This window comes from Paramisgurnus dabryanus, chromosome 1, assembly GCF_030506205.2.
Source record: "Paramisgurnus dabryanus chromosome 1, PD_genome_1.1, whole genome shotgun sequence".
Taxonomy (NCBI): Eukaryota; Metazoa; Chordata; class Actinopteri; order Cypriniformes; family Cobitidae; genus Paramisgurnus; species Paramisgurnus dabryanus.
This window is the reverse complement of record NC_133337.1, coordinates 53,172,369-53,195,947: the sequence shown is the minus strand read 5'-3', so window position 1 is coordinate 53,195,947 and position 23,579 is coordinate 53,172,369. Positions and strand designations below refer to the sequence as shown.

General features: G+C 39.5%; 1 protein-coding gene across 1 annotated transcript; it reads right to left on the bottom strand.

Moving 5' to 3' along the window:
• Positions 1 to 593: 593 nt before the first annotated feature.
• On the bottom strand, positions 594 to 21,866 carry socs5a (suppressor of cytokine signaling 5a). Its single transcript, XM_065270409.2, has 2 exons — positions 21,523 to 21,866; positions 594 to 6,680 (listed from the first exon to the last, which is right to left on the bottom strand). The coding sequence occupies exon 2, from the start codon at positions 6,659 to 6,661 to the stop codon at positions 5,090 to 5,092; it is 1,572 nt and encodes a 523-aa protein (XP_065126481.2). The 5' UTR covers positions 6,662 to 6,680; positions 21,523 to 21,866; the 3' UTR covers positions 594 to 5,089.
• Positions 21,867 to 23,579: the final 1,713 nt, after the last annotated feature.

Sequence of the window (23,579 nt, the reverse complement as noted above, 5' to 3'; positions counted from 1 at the left end):
TGCGATTGTTTAGAGTCCTTTGAAGTGGGGTTGAAACTGCAATTTTAAACTGCATTAAAACTGTTAAGTGTTGGGGTCCATTAAAATAAAAAAATAAAAACTGGAATGTTTTCCTCAAAAAAGATAATTTCTTCTCGACTGAACAAAGAAAGACATCAACATTTTGGATCACATGTTGGTGAGTTAATTATCTGGATTTTCTTTTAAAAAGTGCTCAGAAAAAATAAGGCTACTAACCAACAGCACTACATTGCATAGTTAAATATGTTTTGAAAATGTACATTTTCAATGTTTTATGATGTCACATTTGGTGGGGGGCGCACGCCGAAAAAGTTTCAGAACCACTGCCCTAAAGAGTTCATATTAGTACCTCAAAAGTACATGGTACAAGGAAAAGGAACCTTTTCAAAGGTACTGCCCCAAAGACAGCTTGGAACCCATGTTTGAATATACATTACAGTCTATTGGCATTTTTAGGATAGAAAAAGTAAAAAAAAAAAAACTATTTTAAAATTACATGTATTTCCAAAAGATGTCCCCATTACTGCAGGAAGCCTGGTATGGTAAAAAATCTGAATCTGAACAGACACGAGCAGTTTACACATACAACACTTTTATTTTTGAATATTAAGACAATGAAGCATAAGCCAAGAGCACCAAGAGTGACAGCTACTGGTGAAAGAGGGGCATGCAGAGTGACTCTCTGCCCCCCAAAAACAGCAAACTGCAACCCATAGTCAAACAAAATAATACAACGGAACAACTTAGTAACAGCCTGGGACCATTAACTGTACAGAAGAGAAAATGAAGCAAGGATAACATAACAGAGGGCAAGAGAGGCGTGAATAATTACACGGTACAGTACACATCTTGGGCAGTGTAAAAAATAAAAGTAAAAAATAAAATAATATATAAGATAGTTAAAGAGAGACCGTGATATCCATGTCAATGCAGAGAACTCATGCTGTATGTTGCAGCGTTTTGAGGGCCCAGTCCCAAGGGTCCAATCAAAATACAGAGCCAGGTGGTGCAAGAGTCATCTTAAGTCCAATCATTGTCAGATAGTGTTGACATGACACCCAGTCTTGAGCCCACCTTTAGCCCCTTTATCCAAAACAGATGTGCATATAGAGCTTAAACGTGACTTGAAGTTTTAACTGGTGATGCTTCCTGGTTTATTTTGTTAAACTAAAAAAGCTTAAAAAAGCCCCCTTTCCTATGGGTTGTAGTATACAGAAACATCAATTCACAAAAAAAAAAAAAAAACTATCTGTTTGTAATGCAGACAGCTCTGCACTAAATAGGCTTGCAACATGGCTTTTTTCTACCATTGCACAGTTACATCCTAAAAAAAATGCCTTCAATGAAATGACACACTGTAAAAAAATCTTTGCTGTCTTATTTTTTTGTTGAATCAACTCAGATTTACAAGTCATGACAACTTACTATTATTTATCTTGAGAAAGAGATTAGTTGCTACAACTTATAAAATGAAGTTGGCTTTTTTCAGTTATATTTAATAAGTTATAACAATTCATCTCTAGTCAAGATAAATAAAAGTAATTTGAAATGACTTTTTTTACAGTGCATGAAATTCCTCTACTCTAACATGACTATTGACAGGTGTATATCACTGTCAAGCCACATACTGCCAATCTAAAGTCTTAGTATCACATACATCCCACAATCGTGAACGTTCATCTTGCTTTGTAGCCCTCCATGCACATTGTCTCTTTCTGTGCAATCATTTGAGTCAATCATGTACCCGCTGATCTTTAAATTGGACACATTTAACTCTGTAGTTGTGTAAAAAGCAAAAACTTAGGGTCTTACTAACTAAGGTACCCAAATATTCAGGATTAAAAGCTTTGTGTACGCTAATATATTTTGATATAGAACTACAGAACTATACACTTGTATAAATACTCATTACATACATTTTTTGCAATTTCTATAACATTTACTGCAATTTGTAAGATGTTAATTAACTAGATAGGGGTCTACTAAAATCGTGATGTTGGAGGAGATGATGAAGTTATTTTAGGGTAAAGGCACTTTCGAAGTTAATGAAAAATCCATACAGTCAGCCAATTAGCACCTTTTGGGTATAAAACTAGACCCCATTTTTAAAATCATTTTAAAGGAGCATTTCACCCATAGAAACATGAATCTTTATTGAAAGTGTGTGATATTTGTAGTCGAAATGTAACATACATTTCGAATCTGGTGCCTATTTGACCGAGAAAAGGGGCGTTTGTAGTCTCAACCCCTCAACAAAGATATTGGACTTCCTGCTTTCAATGATGCAAAATGATGATTTTTACATCATTGAAAGAAGGCAGTGCAACACAGAAATCTGTATTTCTTCTGTCTGAGCGGCAACTGAGGAAATTATGCATGACCATTCAAAAACATGACTGGGGTTCTAACTATACAAAGCTTAATGCAAATGGGTGAAGTGTCCCTTTAAGAGGATGGGAACCGAACGCAATCACACCGACACTTTTCTCCATTCTCTCCATCTATGATCGTAAACACCAGAGCCTTTGGTCACAAACCCATAGTTTCTCTCATATATCTTGACGCATTGCACTAGAACCATTATATCATAACGTGGACAGAATGACACGACCCTGATAACACTTTTAAAGGAGACCTTCTCAGACATTTCACATCTGTTTTTCACATGGGTCACCACAAAAACTAAGCCCAAGAACATTATTGCATTTCTTTCAAGCAATTACTTGTATGAAAATATTTCATTTTAATCTGTATCAATATATATATAGATGTATATATATAGAGAGAGAGACAGATATATTTTAATCTATTACTTCTTTAGTAAAACTAGAAGAAAGACATGAGACACCAAGATGCCCATCTCTACTATCTGACCGAACACAAGTTCCACCCCTGATAATAACAGGTACACAAGTATATGTAGGTACACATCAAGTTTAATGGATTAGTGCACTGAGGAGTGTCCAGAGCTAAGCCAAGCATGACACACCTTAAGAGGTGAGCAGTATATAAGCAGGACCTCTGACCCCTGTTCAGATGCAAAATCATCTATTTTGATCCTGCTTCACTGTCACCTTCCCAGCCGAGCCTCTAAATTGCACTCATTTACCCACACAATGCACAGCAGGATGGCGGGTACGCTCCTCATGTCTCTGAATTCTGACCCTTAGATGCTGTCTTGCACATGGAAAAATAGATGAATCGTTTGAATAATGTGAAGGAAGACGACTTTTAATGCATCAAGGTACTATAGATAAACCAAAACTTTTCCTAATGGTGTGATACGGGTAGGATGGGGTAGCTCAACACAAAGAGCACACAAAGCTGGTTATAGCACACTGTTTAGGTGTTGCAAGCCTAAGCTTAGCCTAACGTGAACATTTGGCAGGTCTATTTGATCTAATCAAAACAAGACAAATCTATCAATGCAGCATACATCAGCACCGGGCCTATGAAGATGATGTTCTTATATTTCTCTCCATGGTGCCATTTGAATTTGGTGCAGGCACATTGATGTCATGATGTGTTTTTAAATCAGACCACTGTTTGTAAGTTTCCACTACATGCACCACATAATAAACTTAAAGCTTGAGATGTATGAAGGCACACTGCTTAAGTGACTAGATGTACTGTATGTGTATGGATGTTGGGACTAAAACAATATTTCCTTTTTCCTATATTTACCAAGAACACCTTTTTATGGCATTTGAAACTCTTATTTTACTTTACAAGTTAAGTGTTTGCAGATTCTGACTGATACGGCCTTCCCAAGAAGCTAGTCTTGGCTGTAGAGGCCTATAATGTAATTGTACAGATTTTCTAGGAAAACCCTAAACTTTCCTTCCTTGAATACAACTTTGGGGAAAATGTCTGCTGAATGAATAAATGTAATGTGAATGTACTCATAATCATTAAATCACTAAAATCAACCCAAAATCCAAAAGGCCTTAATAACAAACCAGCAATTCTGACACTGATTGTTCAAATCAAAACAAACTTTGCCCTCTATTGACCAATGTGGGTTAGACAAAGTGTTCTTCTATAAAGGAGGGTGATTATACCTAACAAAAATGGTCCCAGTGCAGCGGGTTTCTGTATTGACCATCGCTGCTCCCACTAACATAAGCACAGCTAAGTTAAAGTGCTCTTAATCAGTGACCAACCTCCAGGCCACTGACAGACCATTCGCAACAATACAAAAAAACGACTATAGAGAACTAGTCACCCCCCTGTGCAATTAGTGGTAGGAATCAACAAATACAAAACTCACTGACAGCAACAGAACGCAAAGTGAGAGTAACGTTTTTTTTTTTTCAAAACGAAGTGCTCCAACATCACATGGCGCATTGTGCATCGCCATCCTTATCACTTCCTGGAAGTGTAAGGAAAGCGGAACGCCACATAGCCCTTTACTCCACGGCGATGCGTTCTGAAGGGCGTCTGGATATAAAGGTTTAAAATCAATCCATCTTTAGTGGATCCCTCTGCCTTGTTCTCTTTGAGCAGGGTAAACACTGTCTTTCCTTGCTCTCCTCTAACTGTGGAATGAGCACAGAATGATGACATGTGAACCACTGACAGAGCACCATGAAAGCAGCTAAGGATGTTGAAATATTTTTTTGAACATTACCCTTCCACCCCCCTTGAATTTTGTCAGCAATATTACTTAATACAATATTACATGAGAATTAAGGGTAGACAGAAAAGCGAATGGTACTGAAATTATTTTGTGAAGTATCCACAGCCATCCAATGAAGGCTGGAAGGGCATGAAGGTATCCACTGAACAAGACTATAAAGGTAACATCTGAAGCTAAGACCTCCGTTTATTCAGCCTAGTCCTGAAGTCCTGTAGTAAATGTGCACACTGTAGAGCCTTTTATACCTGTATTACTTTGTTAGTGATAAAGAAATGATAGAAGCTTATATACTGTGTTTGATTTCAGGTCCCTCCTTCAATACCTCAAACATAACAGCCCTTCCCCCCAAAAATGCTTAATTCCTCCACCTCTGCAAAGTGCTGTATGGATTACTCCTGTCAAGAAATTGAGAAGTCCTTCTGCTTTGCCTCACTTGCCCTTGACCGTCTCTCTCTCAAGCCAGCGTACACGCACCCTCTGCTTGTAGTGATACTCCCTGAGGTAATCCTGCAGAGCAGGGGGCAGCGGCAGGGCCGCAATGCCATCGTACGTGATCCCATTGCAAATTGCAGCTCGAGCCAGGCTTTGCAGGTCGAAAGGGAAGGTCCGGTGCAGAGGTACTGTGAGCAATGGCTCAAAAAACATGCAAGAGCTAGGGTCTTTGTAGTGCTCCAACAGTGCCGTGACGGTGGCTGCGTGAAACACACAGGGGTCATGCGCATCAAAGCTGAAGTTGTGGTTCCACTGTTCGATACGTGCGTGCAGCGAGCGGCCATAGCGGCGGAAGCTAACGGAAAATAGGTAGTCTTCTTGAGCAGAGTCGCGAAGCAGAAAGGTACCCTCAGCCCGACCATCCAGAAGCGCTTCGGCTTCATATCGGTCCATCACACCCCAGTAGCAGGGTAGTGCTGTAATCTGCTGCTGATCAGGAACCAGGCAGTGGATGAAGTCAATCTGGGTGTGTACTTTCCAAGGGCCCGGCTGCTTTCCCAGATGGCCCTCTGCTGAAGAATGGCGCTGCTTTGGCCTACGAGCTTGCAAGCAAAGAGTTGTGGTGTCATCATCTTCAGAGTCACAGTTAACTGCAGTTGCGCCCCGACTATCACTTGAGGCCTCACCTATTCCAGGTGCCAGCTTAGGTCCCAGCTTATAAAGGGAAGCTAAGGGGGCAGTTATGGCATCCACTGTGTGGATCTGGGCATCTAGAGGTGGTTCCACACCCTCCTCAATGCTAAGCCGCCTTTGTTCTCGCAAACGTTCTTCCTCATCTTCCGGTGATGCGCAGGTAGCGCCACAGGCATCCAACGATGAATCCACTGGCATCACTGCGACCGGTGCTGTGTGCTGTTTAATAAGATGCCATTTTCGGGCTAGGTCTGATCCCGGTGCGAAGGGGCATGTCTCCAGCATTAACTCTGTTATTTGAATTTTTCTTTTGGGTGGTGGAAGGTTGACACTTCGAGAGGATGAGCGCAATGGGAGGCACAGACCCATTGTATCATGGATCTGCTGACGTAACGAGCGGACTGGTTCTGCATCTTCCCGGCTGCTTCCAGTACCATGTCTGCGCCTCAACCGGCCTGATCGGCGATCTGTGTTCTCCAGAGAACTTTGAGCCTTCGTGGAGCATGAGTGTCTCTTCTTTCCACTCCAAGGAGCGTGGCGTGAATACGAATCCCTGCGGGCTCCAAAGGGTGGCCGTGCATCTTCAGTGTCCTGCTCAACTGTGATCTCTAGTATCTGGGGTGCATCTGTTACACAGTTATGGCCCCGCCGTGACACACTTCCACTGGTCCTCCATGCCACTAGAGGGAGTGCACTGGTAGAGGGATTAACTACCTCTAACATGCTTTCTCCCTGGGCCCGGTCCACATTGGGGCATACCGTGTCTGGTTGTGACTGAAGCTGTAGTGGCGTCTCATTACAGGATCCCCTATCTGGGTGAATCAGAGACTGACATCCCTTCTTCAGGTTGCTCCACACCTTGCCAACTTTCTCCATGAGGTGGGGGCACCTGGACCTGGAAAACAAAGAAAGACCTCCATTAGAACATGATTAGGGCTGCATTCAACCTAAGTTTGTTGAACTGAATTGAAAACAGAATAGATGAGCGTGTATGTGGAGGGAATTGTGGAAGAGCAGTCTAATGGGCCGGGTATACTTTTTCTGCGTCCATGCAGCTTTCAAAGTATACTCACTTGGGCTACACGCGGATGGCCGTGTTCGACCCGTACGCAATACAAATGATTTCTTATTCAAATTATTACTCTACCAGGCCATCAGGCCAGCAATGCTTGCGACATTAGGGTTAAAGCTACAGTACATAAAAAATTTTGGATAGATGAAGATGTCGTACTGTGTGCACGATCTCAAATTTTAGGCAGCACGCAGTTGGTGCGCGCAGACAACCGCAGACCCTCCTAATGACAGAAATGACGTCACACAAATGGAGTGCATACGCGGACAGCCCTATACCTTTGGCTTCAAGTAGGGGTGGGTATCAAGAACGAAAAAAGAGAGGGAATTGAAATGATGCGCGCATTTTGATTCTGTTTATCGATTCCTGGCTTTTTGCAGTCGTTCTCGCACGACAAACAGCAGTGAGCATTTTACAGTTTTATTTATCTGCCAGGACCTGTGACAAAACCTCTCTCAATATGCACATGCGGGATCATTACACTCTGCATTATGACTGCCGGCAGCAAACGTTGAAAAGTTTGGTTAAACTTTGTGAAAAAAGACTGTAGTATTGCCAAATGCAATACATGTGGCAGGTATATGGCATGTAAGGGAGGAAATACCTCTAATATGAGCGTTAATCAGATACATCAGTTGCATACTTCTGGATAAACATTGCCCGAGACAAATTTTAATATCGGGTTTAAACAGGGTCTAAGTGATTAAATTGTTGCCAGGCAGACTCTTGATCAACCAAGGCCAGTGCTAAAAATGAACTCATGGAACGGCTCCCAGTCAACCTGCTGCCGTGGGCTGAGTTACAATGCCGGTCTGGGCCCGTCTTATTTCTGACCCGCCAAAGCGGGACACCAAACAACAAACGAACAGAGAGGTTTTGCTATTAGCAAATTCAAACTCTTGTGCAGCCACAAAGAACTTTTGATTTGTTTTTCAACCTTCAATATTAGAGGTTTGCACTTTAAAGTCGCAATGAAACTGAAATGAAAAACTGTCATTTGTTTTGGAATATTGTGGTATTTTTTTTACAAATGAATTATCTGTAAGCTTCATTTATAGCAACATGACCTAACTTCAAACAATCCAATTATTTCTTAATGGACAAATTCCAAGTCCAGCCCTACCTTTTTCATTTCAGAAGCACTTTCACTCGGATATAATTCACTATGGGGAAAATAAGACTAGAGGTCAACCGATAATGGATTTTACTAGGGGTGTGCAAAAAAAAATCGATTCACATTTGAATCGCGATTCAAGCTTTGCCGATTCTGAATCGATTCAGAGAATTCCAAAAATCGATTCATACATTTTTTTGTAATGCCGTTTTACTATTGTCCTGAAATGAGTTTATCTCAGTATTCCCATAGATGACGCTGCGTCGTATTCACTCTGACGCCTGCACACTCTTGTCACAGTGTTTCCCACACATTGACTTTACTTGGGTGCTGTGCCTAGTTATATTAACAAGTGCCCAAGTATTTATGGCGTCAAATTTGGTCTTTTTTGTTTTTCTGTGATGATGACACTATTTAAAAATGACATTTTGTGTGCGACATGATGAGCTCGGTGTCCTTTCACGTGCTCTCTGTTTTGCAATGAATTGGGATGCGACGCGAACAAGCTCGTGTCACATTGTATGCTTCATGTTTCTGAACTTGAGCAGAGTTTTACCATTAGAGAACTTCACGGAGCACCCGCGGACCGTATGGTTCCGGGTTTGTATTTGAAATGGTCAGTCAGGTACGGGTCAGTCAAAGTTAAATTACTTCGGGTCCCGAGTCTGATTAGTGAGTAAAACCCGAGTCGATCGGAGAATGACCGTGAGCGCTACCGTGCTAAAGCTCGCGTGCAGTTTCAGCGTGCCGACGGTTTCTATGGCGATAAAAAGGGCTCTTTTCTAACATTATTAATAAACCATATATTTTCCAAAATCTATTGCACTGAACGAGCAAAGCTCAAGCTGACTCAAGATTTACAAAACGCAAAGCTGTAATGTAAAGTCCCCTGTCACTGGGACAGCAAGTAGACTTTTGAATCTGAAATAATGAGTGGATTTAGCTTTTTTTAATTGGCAAGAGAGAAATAGAGAGGCACTTTCCTTGCTTCTGCTCTATCTAATAGAAATAATAACCATTATAACACCAGTCACATTTATAATCTATAGACCTGCACTGTCTATCATATATATACTATTTTATTGTATTTAATAGAGTTTGATAAAAGGGGTCATCTAATTGCTTCATATCAGTTATTATTTTTGCATAAAGACATAAAGTAATATCAAACTACATTTAATTTGTTGTGTTTCTTTAAAATTGTATATCTCCTACAATTAGTCACATAGGAAGAAGTAAACTACATTTACATACTGTGAATCGTTTTTTAAAAATAAGAATCGTTTTTGAATCGAAAATCGTTTTTGAATCGAATCAATAAGACAACTACTGCTTCCATTTCATGGTGACTTTAAGGACCCAAGTATGGTTTTTTGGCCTAATTCATTGATGTTCAGCTATTAAAACGCATCTCCATGCTCGCTTGGCAGTACACTGTTAGATCAGTCCAAATGTGAATCAGCAAAATACAGAGTGATCCCCTCCAGGTGAAGCATGAGCTCAGGAACTGCTTGTGCCCAGACAAACTAGCTTCTTTATTAAGCACATGTCCCCTGACTCACCAATCTTAACCGGGGATAAAATTTCCACAAACCAACATATCAAACAAGCAGTAAAGCTCAAATGTGTACATAGCGAGCATGTTATAGTGAATGATCATTTCATTCTTTTGACACAATTTGTGTTTACTTCACTCAAATAACCTGCTTTACCAAACTTGTAGCCAGGCACAGCGTCCTGCACGGGTCCATTTTTGGAGACCTGCTCCCGCACGTACCCGCAAAGTTTAGCACCAGATCCGACCCCTCACCCGTGATAATATCAAAATAAAAGCCGCACCCGCCCAGACCTGTTAATATTTGGCCGGTTACCCGACACGTACCCACAAACGCATAAATCACACACGCTAAAATCATTCCAGTTAAAGTGCATAATTTTTTATCTCGTACCTCTCGCAACATCACAACAGCATCATGAATGGGCTAATGAAACAGGCTAAACTGCGCTTTGTTTTGCGCCATTCAAGTTAGGGATGTCAATTTATGCAATTTCCCATATTCGATGATCATTTAAATTAACGATCAATCAATCGAATAATCGTTAACAGTAATAGTGCAATAAGCCTTCACTGCAGTGGCATATAGCCAATGACATAAAAGTGTGCATAAAAACGACAGCTTCCTCACGCGAATTAAAAGATTTTATTTTGTCTAAATAACATGCTAGTGGGATTGTAAAATGAGTTAATGTAGTTGTTGTTTTGATAAAATCATCAATTTAAACTTATCTCGTAATGAAATATAATGACTAATAGACCCAGTGTATAACTCCGCCTCACATGGGCACTCTGCAACAGACCCATGAAAGTCCATGTCAAAATAACAGTTTTATTATCATCAAGTGTTATTTATCAAGTTGTTTACCTCGCTTTCCGAGTCGTTGATACACTGTTTGTAATTATATCCAAGAAGCACACGAAGGGCACTTTTCTCGTCGTCACCTCAGCTTAGACGTACTTTCAGCAAAGATGCTTATATTACGGAGATGGCAACCTTCCATTAGAAAACACGCAGCGCCTCAGCCAGTCAATAATGATGATCAGTGATATATGTTGCGGGCATTCAGGGTGTAACGACAGTCAGTTACAGTTTACATTTGACAGTTTCTTGCCATAATTTAAGATTACATTTTAATCGGTTCATTAAAAACGGCTTCTGGTCTCCTTCTCTGTATATAGCAGCGTTGCTATGCTAATTTTGCAGGCTTCCCTGAAGAGGGTCTTTGCTTTCAGTATCCTAAACGTATTTGCATTTTCTGCGTCGGACCCTGTCAGATCCACTGCGGATGTCATTTCGTTGCGATGGTAGCCAGCCAGCCTCGTCTCGCATGACGTTAAAAAGCACATGCGTGTGCTTGGCATCGAGCATCGTTTTGATCATAGCTAGTAGTTTAACTTTTGCGCGCTCGCTTAATTTTTTTTCTCCAACTGTATGTGTTTTGCGCAGGCGCCGCGCACACGTGCATGATCTTGTTTGTCAACAATCGTTAAGTTTTATCGAGTAAATTCTTATCGACAATCAATCGAAGATCGATTAATTGTTAACATCCCTAATTCAAGTAGCCTACCATCAGCACCTAAATAGCTATGGAACCTGATAACTATACACAAATGGACCTATTAATGGAAAAAAGAACAAGAAAAAAAATACAACCCACCTGCACAACCCCTGCTGTGCTCCTACAAGTCTCAAAATGCCTTTTAAGAGAAGACGTTCCCCTTTTCCGTTTATCAACGGCAAAACCTCATGCAACTCCTGCAACGCTCATTCCAACTAGGCTACATGAAGCATCAACAAAGGTTGTGCACTGTCGCAATGGTGGTGACGTGATGGGTCAAATGTCATATGTTGCACGTGTAATGGTAATTTAGACATACAAATATTACAAATATCGCATATATTTTCATTCGCGCTACTAGTTAATTACCCGCCCGTGAATTTTAGGAATGTCACAATCCACCCGTTTTAAACACTTTTATGCGGGAACCCGTTTCAGGACTCTGGCCAGGCATCACACGAGTGACCAATCCTGAGCGACGACATCACTACACACATTCTGTGAGCACGATTCAAGTTAAACAACCGTGTTGAGAATTTCGAACTGAGAGCGGTTTGTAATCGTGCCGTGCCGAACCAGGCTCATGTGGAAACTGCAGCCAAACGGTGGAAAAGCACTATAAATGTGATTACGAAATCAGTTAGTCTATGCAATTTTATAGACCAAAAAAATTACGTGTCAAAGTATGCCTCTGCAAAAAAAAAAAAACACAATTAAGCCTTAAATTATTTAAAATGAAATATGCCAGAAGTCTGAAAGAGAGGAACGTTTCCATGAATACTTAATGATAGTTTATCAAGTCTCCTGAGAAAAGAAAGAACAAAATGTAGGTCATGTGCTGGGATGAGCTACAGTGCATTATTTACCTTCTTCGAGATGGTAAGTGAGGAAAATAATTACCGTCACGGTTTTGGACCCTGCTGGGTTTTGTGTAAACCATCTAAACATTGGAGATGGATCAGCAAATGCCTTGTAAAACTAATATCAAATCACAGACTAGAAAAAGAGAAAAGCTATAGACTTAAACTAAAGTTGTTTTAACCCTGGTCACATGGTTGGTTTCACAAACTTTACATCAAAAGGCACTGGAAGTCAACTTTAATTCAGATGCTACTCTTTGCGTTTCCTTCTTACAACTGTATGTGTGACACACTGTCTTTGAAAGAAAAAGGCCAGTTGTAACACCTCTAAACCCTCACCCCATTCATGTTTTTCTAACTCTGAACATGGTGACATTTTGGCTCATATATTTCGTGTCAGAGATTGGCTCATGATCTTTATTTCTATAACCAGGATAATTTTGCAGGCAACTTCTGGGACAGCATTTTAGCATGTGATTCTAAATTCATCTTCTGTTAAACATTGCCTCAGGAAGCTATCGACCTATACCATCAGGCCTATTTCTTCTGTGGCAATAAAATGAAGGCCAGTCTCAGAACATAAAGGATAGTCATAAATTAAAGCTTAGATCTGGCGGGGCAGCAATGGCTACAATGTGCATAGAGGCCAACAACAAGCCTGACCTTCCCCCAAACTCAGGAACCTTGCTCCACTTCAAACTGAACTTCCACTACAGAACAACATTTGTAAAATGTGTCGTCAGAAGTGCATATGAGGTCACCAAGTTCATAATGACAGACTCTGTGTTTGTGTTAAATGTGAACTCAAGGGTCACTTGGTTTTCCCCTGGATTCTCAATCTAAAGTTGGATGCATTTTGAAATGAGATGATTGCGCAAAATGTGTTGCGTGATCAATGTTAGCTCTGCTGAAATGACTAGAAAAGTGGTAATTTAAGCCAGGTTGGGAGGCAAATCATTGTGAATATATATTAACTTTGCAGTGCAGGGTTTACAGTCTCACATAACGCTAACCTCATTCACACACACCAACTTTAAGTCCATTTTGAAAAAAATAACAAAACATGAAAATTCTCCCATTTCTTACTGACACCGAACCAGATTTATATATTACGTAATCTCTTGATCTGAACACAAATACTCAAGAGACGAATGTCATTTGGATTATTTTAGCAATGGATGCATGTGCTGATGACATTATAATGTAACATTCACTTTTTGTTAACTGAAGAAAGGAAGTCATACACATAGGGATGGTATGAGGATACGTAAATTATGAAAATTTTCAAATTTGTGTCAATTATTCTTTTAAAGGCACCAACGTTTAACTGTGCACAAGAAGTAATGGCACGCAGAAAAAACACAAATATATCTGGGTCTAACAGATCCGTTTCCAGAACTAGAAAACATCCCTCCACCTAATGCAATGTTCAGACCTGAGGGTTTTTTTATGTGAAAGAATGATAAGTGTGTGTTACGAGGCATCTGCACATGCTCTCTGCAATTGCCAACTTGGCAATGCAACAGTAAACCAGGCAATAACCTATAACGAATAAGTGCTGTAATGAATCAAGCTATACTTCTTTAATGTTTCCATTCATAATGTTTTTTTCTAATCTAAACCCAAGGGATGAGCCGATAAACTGTCTAATGCTGCTTGCTATGCTTCTCAATGAATTTCAGAATCGATTTCAGACAGATATTTTTAATGGGAAACACGATACCTCGTCACAGCCCTATTAAGAGTCTGATAAGAAGGCTAGTTTACAAGAAAACATGTCAGACGCTTTTAGAGGGTTTTGCATGTGAGCCCTCAATTATTAACAAATTATTATATTACAACTATAATTAACTTGACACCCTACAGACCCCATTACAACTCTTAACTGTAAAAAAAACATTTTTAATACATGCACAAGATAAATAAAAAAATTTACAAGGCTTCTTTCTATGGAGTAGGGGTGGCACGGTTCACAAAACCCTCGGTTCGGTTCGTATCACGGTTCTATGGTCACGGTTCACGGTTCAGTACGGTTCTTGGTGTTATTTTTTCTTTAAATTTTTCACACGCCAGAAATGTATTATCTTATTAATGTATTAATTATCCATAATTTAGGATACATCATTAAAAAAGTTATATCATGTAATCATGCACAAACTGAATTTGACTTTAAGCACATTGGACCATCTCTGAGGAAAGCCAGATGAGATTTTGATAGAGCAAGAGGGAAGACATTGATGATTTCAACATGCTTTTCATTTAATTGGCAAAAAAGAGAATGTGTATTGCCATCTACATAAACATCTACATTTTTAGCACACAAAGATAACTTGCATTTATTAAAATGCCAACTTCAGTGTAGCTCTTAGATTTATCACTGAGAGGCTGCTTTAATACTGAGAGTTTATGTGGACGAGAGAGAAACATAACCTTTGCACCTGTAATATTAAAATCTCTTGTCCACTTTTGACCACTTCTGATTACTTTGAGGGGCAATTTCTGAAATAAGATCGCGCAACTTTCACACGCTAGCAAAATGAAACTACGCGGAAATCAGCCGCTTTAATTTTATCAATGAAAGGCTAAAAATAGCGCTGAATATGAAAAGACGTAAAACATTGTGTTCAGTACCTCAGATAAATGGTCGGAGAGAAGGCGATCTCCTGTGGCTGTTGGAGCATATTCAACCCATAGACTGCAGTTCAATCTGTTGTTTTATTTCCGCTGTCATCATAAGTAACATGAAATAAAAATATGTTTCCACACACCAAACTTATACGACGCTGGCGCATCCTCCAACTGCGGGCAGACTTCCTTTTCTCTCCCACTTGCCATTTCTACACGTAACATAACCCGCAGTACTTATACTCCAAACCAGTCACCTCTTCTTTCGCGTGAAAGGGAAACACGCTATCTGAGGTCACATACAGGGCATGAGACTACATTGCGCATGCCATGAACCGTTGAACCGTGCGGTACACACGCGCTCCGAACCGAGACAAGCGAACCGAACGGTTCGGATTTTTTTCATGGACCGTGCCACCCCTACTATGGAGGTCACAGTTTACGTTCTGATAAGAACACTTTGCAAACACTTTTATACTAGAATTGCTCCTGTATTTATGTAATTCAATGAATTCAGTGATGTGGAAGAACGAGCCTGCAAACTTGATGCACGTTGGCTTGTTCTGTTCATTTAACCTATTCAGCCTTCCAGGCATGTTCTGTATGCTAGTGTATCGTGTACATAACTGTTTCAGGGTTTCCCGCAGCATTTTGCAGTTCAGGCGGCCTGCCTAAGCTGGGAAACTCTACCGCCTTAACTAGGTCGTCTAAAAAAAAAATTAGCCTGACAAAAGGCCGTCAAGTTCATCTCGGAGAATAGCGTGGACATCTGCTTCACACTGCAAGCGGGCACGCGTGCCACACGGCCAAAATGATAAAGACGTGGTCTGGACTGCCAGTTGATAAAACATCTCGGAGAATAGCGTGCCGTGGATGCGTGCAACACAGCCGAAATGAGATAAAGACGTGGTCCGTCATGTCTGGAGGATGGCCAGTTGATAAAACGTGTTTCCGTGAGAACTGTTAGTGGACTTCTGTTTTGGGATTATTTAAGCCTGTTATTGTATAAATCCATAGTTCATGCAAATTTAAAGGAAGTTAGCTGGTGAATTTTTGTTTGAGCAAACTTTTTGCGCCATCATCGTTCGCCAGAACATCTGTTTCAGTTTTTGTTTATTAACCCTTTATTTTCACTTCATCACGCAGCTATTCCTGTTAGAGGTATCTGTTAAAAACATTGAATTCATTAATAATCTAGTATGTGTTCATTTTCTGTCATAGTTTCTTCAAAATTAAGTTTTATTTGAGTGTTTTTAAATAAAAATATTTTAATTTTCATCATGACGCTTAAGCCCCGCCCCTTTTATTGATCCTACCACCTTAACTACCACACTTTCTGAGGGAAACCCTGTGTTTGTATTACGTTAACGTACAGACAGACACCTATTCAGCCTGCTGTTCTGTGTGCTATTGTTTAGTTGAATAACTTGCCCAGATTAAATGTCTGTTCTTCAGCTTGAATTTTGTGAAATAATTTTCTAAATAAATGCGACGTATAGTCTACTGTGACTTATATGTTTATGATGCATTTTTGATTGATGCGACTTATACTCTGGAGCAACTTATAGTCTGGAAAATACGGTATGTCATATTGCGATCAAATCACAATTGCAATGTATGTTTTTAGCCAAACTGTGCAGCCGTAATATAAAAATGTCAGGACGATACAGAGGACCTATTTCAGGTGATAGTAAAAGTTCAGTAGAGGTGTCCGGGTGATAAAGAGAAGATTCAGCAGAGTTCATTCTGGACGGCAATAGTATGAGAAACACAGTCCCAGCTGACAGTAATATGAAGACTCACAAGCACAGACCTTCTGAACTACAACCAACATTCTAGGACATTGGTAAATAATTTTTACTATTTCACTGAATTAGTTCATTTAATACATAGCTTTACACAAACCTTTCATTGAGCAATAAGGGCATCCACTGCTAAAAAGAAACAATTCCAATCTTTAACATACTTTTCTGGCATAAACTTAACTATTTAGTATTGAACTTTAAATGCACTTAAAACTGTGATTACATACTTGGCAAAACCATAAACCACCTGGACATGTACTTTGTTCATTTTCAACTGTAAACATGGAAGTTTTTATATGAAGTTGACATTTTCCAGAAAGCTTTTCTGGAAACAATGACTAGATTTCAGATATGGCCTTATTAATATAAATAAAAAATATTTTACATTTAAAATGTCACTTTGATTATTATAGCTTCTCCAGCTAGATATGTGCCCGTTATTTTAAATACCCCTGCACTAACCCCCCACCCTTTTTGTTAATTGTTTGGTTACTCTGCTGCTAACTAACAACTCCACACCACACCACATGTGTCTTTTAACAATTACAGCATAATATTGCATCTTGCTAGTACCTATTAAACATTTATTCTTCTCTGCCCCTTGTTTAACTATTGACTACATGCAACAAGACCGTCTGCGGGCTTACCCTGGCACCAGATCACTAAACACTAGCCCGTTAAATACTATGCTATTCTCTGCTCAGCTTGGGTTTCTGCTACCAAGAACACTAACAAGCCATGCCCAGACCTTCTGCTTCCTGGTAGCGTGAGCCCAGCCCCCTCTGCACACCCCCTTCACCTGATACTGCAGCCAAATTCTACTCCAGACACCTCTAGCACCCAAGTGCCACAAGAGGAAGCAGTCCAGAGCTTTTTGTTCTTTCCAGAACTTTAATGGATGTCCATCTATAAGGTATAACCTCCACTATGCCGGAATCTGCGCATCCCAGAGATTAGTAAAGTATCACCTATCAATTCAATAAATGTGCCCATCAAATGTAAATCACTTTTTTCAACAACACATGAAACTGCATTAAATACCACATATATTTGGGAAAAGACCATAAAAAAGTTGATAACATCCATGCTCTGGATGGCAGACATTCATTCAAGTATACTTCTTTGGCCAATAGATAAGTAAAACAGGTCTGTTGCACTAAATTTAGATTGGACGTGAAGAAAAAAGCACATTAAATAATTGTATTACACAACCTTTTCAGAGAGCTTCATAATTTGGACTGAATATTTATGCATTACCTCTGCCAGGTGTGTGGTACTTTGGTGAATAGGGTTGCAAAATTCTGGGAATTTTCATGGGAATTAACAGGAATTATTGGGAATAATAAACTGGGAATTTAAAAAAAATTCCAGAGTTGCCTATATCACTGGAAATTTAAATGTAATAAAAAAATCTTGCAGCATAATGTCTAAAATAAGATTCAATTCAATTTCAGCTGAATTTCTAACCTGCACATTCCTCAGTCACATGCACACTGCTTACTAGAATAATTTCTGATTAAATAAATCCAGGCTTGATGAGTGTAAGTATCAGGATTCTTTGATGCATAAAAGTTCATTTTTTTAATTTGTATTAGCTATGGCTGTGACGATGGCAGTATTTTACCACCGTGGTGCTAATGCACGAATTTACTGTGGTGGTTATAGTATGTGTTTGTGTGTGTGTGATGTGCTAATGCACAATGATGCATATAGGCTTTAAGGCTTATATATAATACATAAATATATTTTAAGTTACAAAAATGTAAATGAAGATCAGATATACGTTTCTAACATATGTGCGTGTTCATAGTAACTGTGTCACGATTTCGATTTTAAATTGAAATCGATCGAAATTAAGTCACACCCTCAAACTTCGAATTAAAAAATGGGATCGTCGATGTTGCCACTCCCTCATGTCACATCCGCTCGGCTTGCCAAGCGGGGGAAAAACTCTCAGAAAATTATATTTTAAACATGAGGGATGTATCGCTACAACTCCTTGAAATGCATATCATAAACAGGATTACTACTTAGTGATCTGACTTCGGACAGAGCGCAGCTCTCTGCACATGGACGAGAGTGAGAGAGGCGCCAAGATGCAGCGGGTTATATTATAAAACAAAAGGGATAGTTAGCCTCAGCTCGCATGAATCGCATAAAACTGAACAAATACGTAAGGATTACTACTTCAGTTTATGTTTAGACTTCGGACAGATGCGAGAGTCCAAGACGCGTGCATTTAGTCCATGTGCGTGCAAGAAGGAATCCTACAAGCTTTCTTGCGTGAAGTAAATCCAACAAACCCCCATGCGTGGAAAAGCAAGCAATGTGCATGTTAATGTGAAACTATAAAAATAATAAATAATAATAATAATAATAATAATAATGGCATAGTATTTTTATCTTTCAAAAAAAAAAAAGAGGAAAAATCGAGAATTGAATTGAATCGTGGCCTTAGAATCGGAAATGTAATCGATTCGAGGATTTAAAGAATTGTGACACCCCTAGTTCATAGGCGCCGGTTTCTTTTTCCGTCGATGTGTACTCGTCACAACGTCAAGCAATGCTTAGGTTACTTAGCAAAGAAAGGCGCTCTGGAGTGTCCACGAGTTTTAAAAAGGAGGAACGAGGCGCAGTCATGTTTTGCTGGTGGTTTTAGACACAAAATGTGAAGCAAATGAGCACATGTGCTTGGCCATTTAGGTGGGTGGTCGAGCTGAGCCCTGGAGCATCCACGGGATCGGTGCCTATGTGCGTGTTTATTGTAGCACTTCCATGAAACAACAAGTGAGAAACAACAAGTGAGAAACCTTTTGGTGTTATAATGTTTCCAGCCACAAAGAAAATGGCATTTGAGGGTGTACTGGTAGCGCAGATTGATACTTTTTCGCAACCTTGAGTGACCAAGAGACAATGGCTGCAGCCTCCGGAGGTCGCATATGCAGGCTGCATACATCCTCAAGCCTGGTTTATTTTAGTTAACTGAGCATTATAATCACAAGTAAAAGCATATCACAACAATGTACGATTAACAAAGAATAATTGTCAACTTTATAATTGTTAATATTCCGAAATAAGACAGTCTTGATGATGATGTATGCAGCTTACAAATGCGACCTCCAGAGGCCGCAGCCTTCGGATTGAGAAACGATCAATATCTTGACTCATTGTCTGCCCCAAAGTCAGCGTGTCATCGCTGATATCAGTGGCCTCCCCTTGCAAATAGCGCAACTCCGAGTCTGCTGGCCGTTTGCGTGGGTCGCACTTTCCCTCCGCGGTTGTGCGGTGGTTATGACAACTGTCACAGCCCTAATATTACCTTGCATGCATGTCTGCTTAAATGTTTATTTATGTTTGTATATAAATTTCCCTACATTTTTCAAACAATTCCCATAAATTCCCGATAAGTTTCCAATTTGGAACATTTTCATAATTCCCCAGATTTAGTTTTCATGGAAAGTTTCTGGAAATTTACCAGAAACTTACCGGTAACTTTCCACCCCTTTGCAACTCTATTGGTGACTACGGCGCACTCATATTATATTTAACTGGACCGAACCGTACAATTGCCCCCACTCATGCTTGATGATCTGTACCAGAACACGCTTACATCATTAAAAGATACATACGGTACGCATAGTGCGAGTACACCCTAAAGCTAGATGTATAGTACTGTTTTTTGTATAGGTCACGCATGCACGTACAGGAGAATGTAGTATGTGGCCCAGGAGAAAAATTGCATTTTGTCGCAATGCACATGCATCAAACATACATACTTTTCAAGGCTGTGAGTTCAACCGTGAGCGTATGTTTGCATACACATAAAAACAGACAAATATAAAATGATCTGATGGAGGTTATACCTGGGCAACTAACAGATGTACACAGTGTAGTCAAACAGCTTTCTAGGAAAAGTCGGTTGCAATGTCTAAGCACTGCTCAAGACAACTAAAATATCTGGGTAGGCATGAATCTTTGCACATAGAAATATGCCAGCAAGTCTTTCACCTTTGCCTAAATGTCTTGCATGTCATGAGAATGTGTCAGCGATACCTTAAACAGGAAGATATTATTTCAAAAGCCAATGTAACATGATCTGTTGCACGGTGGCAAAAGAAACCCGATTAGAAATAGACAATGAAAAAGAAATGCAGGCATCCTCCTTAAGCATATAATACTACAAATCTGTGAAAAATAATATACCTTTGAATACTATATACCTCTGTAAGGTATATAGTAGTACCACCACTGGATACCTGGTGGAACAATAAATCACAACTGCCTTTATTGCACATATAGATTGTGATATAGATATTGATAAGCATTTCTTACCAGGGTAAGATGTGAATCAATGCACATTTTTGCTGCTTTGAACATCTGCTGATAGCACCAATGACGTGTAGCAACACCACAACATAGATCTTCTCTCCTCTAAACTCAGTTTGCAAGCATTATCTAGTCTAGTGTATTGATATGCAATCATGTTAACAATTTAACTTTGCATGTGCTTAAATATTAAAACATGTTTTTAAGATATACATACCTTACAGTAAACTACACCAAACAGTTAAATTCAGATAAGGCATATATGTTTCACTCACTTTAGAAGCATCTGAGGTGTTATTTTATGTGATGTCTATTGATTGTCACAAGTATCAAGCTAATAAAACTGTACCTTAGATGTAGAACAAATTACTTGTATATGCTATATCCTTAAAATTGGGCCCAGGAATAAATCAGTGTATTGCATATACCTATAGATATGCATAGAAATGTACTAACGTTAGGCCTTTGCAATAAGATCTAAATAAGTACAGTAGCAAACCAGCCATTGAAAATTTTCTGCATAGCTTAATTTTCAACCGAATGTGGCGATGCAGACCTCCACACTTTGCCTACTTTTAGGAAATGCAATCATTCAAAATGCACACTTTGTATGAGGTTTATATTTCAATAGTAAAGCTTAACAACCGACTTCACGTCACTTAAATGATCTCTAAGCATTTCTTCTGGTTGCTTTAGTTAAACCGGCTCGAACATTAGAAAAGGGGCCGACTGGAAAAAGACTCCAAAAGCCTTAGAAACACGCGGGATAACATGAATTAATCGATGCGTATTGACAACATAATGAGAGATCAACTTACCGATCCTTCTGTCGTCTTCTTTTATAGTTTTTTCGGGTGTCTTCTTTTGTTTGCGAAAGAAATGAGATCAAGAATAGTCGGGTACATTTTCCCGAGGCTAGAGACAGCGACAGATAAAACACAGACCGGAGTCGATCACGATCCTAACTCGATAACCCAGAAGCACTCAACGCGTCGATAAAATAGTTGACATTTTACAGTTTGTATGCGCGAGGCCTACGATCCCATCATCCCGTTGGCATTTTCTTTCCCTGACGGCCGATATGGTCGCCAAGTGCAGCACAGAAGTGAATCAGGAGAGGTGGTGGCAAAGCTGCTGCTGCTCCTGACTGACATCAAGAAACTCCAATTACCCGAAGTTCTGCGATTCACCGGAAGCGGAAAGGGAAAGCTTTTGGAAGGACGCGTCACTTCCACCTTCGAATTCCAGAATCCAGCCGCTGGGAGCGGGAGGAATGATGGATGCGAGATAGACTTAGGACGCAACTGTAAGTTTAGAGAGGCGAAGTGTTTTGTCGTGCATTTATGAAAACATTAATTGAACGACGTTTACAGACAGCATTTTGAAGTAAATGCTAATGTAACGTTACAGCTTACGTAACGTATTTTTGATTCATCAATAGGGACGCAGCGCATGTTGCAACAGCATTGTGATTGGCTGTCGATTTAAAGACCGAATAAGCAAACAGTCTCGTGCTCAAACGTGTATATTTCCTCAGTTTTTCCACGTAAAGTTAGGTGAGCTAATTCCGCTAATCTTCGGTCTTTTTCTTCACATGTACGTTGTTTTTAGTGCTCTCTTTTTTATTTCGTCCTGTATGCGTAATGGCATGCTAATACTTCACTGTTTATGTTTCGTGTTGGTGAATAAAAACATTTAAATTGTAAAATATAAAGTTTTTTAGCATCTAAAAAACTGCTCCAGCTAGGTGTTTGATAAGCTGTATTGTTACAAATGTATTAATGATCCACAATATACCCGCACAGAAGTATTTACATCTTTCACCGTGCCCAGTGTGCAATTGCAGGAGGGTGATGCTTTTTCTCTGTAAAGGGCAGGTGAGCAAAATCCTCCCATATCATGTGAGTCAGTGTTTGAATTGAGGGGGGGCTGGGGGGATCCGGAACTCCCATAAGATGTTAAAATTATACTTAGGGGGGTCCCTCAGATATTTTTATTTTAGTACAGATAATGCTGACAAACTCAAATAGATGATCACAAATCAAAATAATCAAGCAGGTGTTTCTGTGCAAAATAATAACGTATAGTGTCTATAAAATCATTTCATTTTAACTTAAAAAAAAGAGAGTAAAATACCACATACATACCACATTACCAACATATAAATTGGATGCATTTAGTGTACATTAACTGACTTGTTCTTTAATGATTTTATAATTATTGTCAGTGGCATCACTAGGTCCTTTTAAATTTTCTGCCCAGTCCACCTAAAAAAATCAGATTTATTCCACAATTTGTACACAAATTCGTGGTCGCTTTTAAGTCCTATTTAAATCTCATGAAAACGTCAGCGGTCTTCGGCTCCGCTCCGTCATTCAGCAAATTTTTCAATTTTTTCGATCCTGCAGCCATGGATCAAAGTATAGTGTACATTAACTGATGACATCTGCATCTGTGTAGTTCTTTAATAAAAAAACAACAGTTTACAAAATGTGATGTCAGAGCATTATTTTTTTTATATATTTTTGATATGTCATGTTGCGTGGTGGGGACCCCCATAAGACCTGATTCAATTCGAGCTATGATGTGAGTGAGTCTCTTTTATTCCCATGTAGTACACTCCATGCAAACTAGACATGTGACATGGGTGCACGTTGTGTGACAAAGACAGCCTGTTCTTTAAAAGCTCCTTGTAAGCCACGGTGTCAGCTGCTGGTCCTTACAACAACAGGGAAGTGAATGGCCTCTACAACTCTGATTTTTATATCCTTCAAATATAAAAAATAAATGTTTAACACATTGTACTTTTATATTCTCTATGAATTAGTGAAACATGCAGCTTTACAAAGTACAAATTTTCAGATAAACAAGATCT

Coding starts and splice junctions, on each gene's coding strand:
- socs5a (XM_065270409.2), bottom strand. CDS start 6,661: ATGGAGAAAGTTGGCAAGGTGTGGAGCAACCTGAAGAAGGGATGTCAG.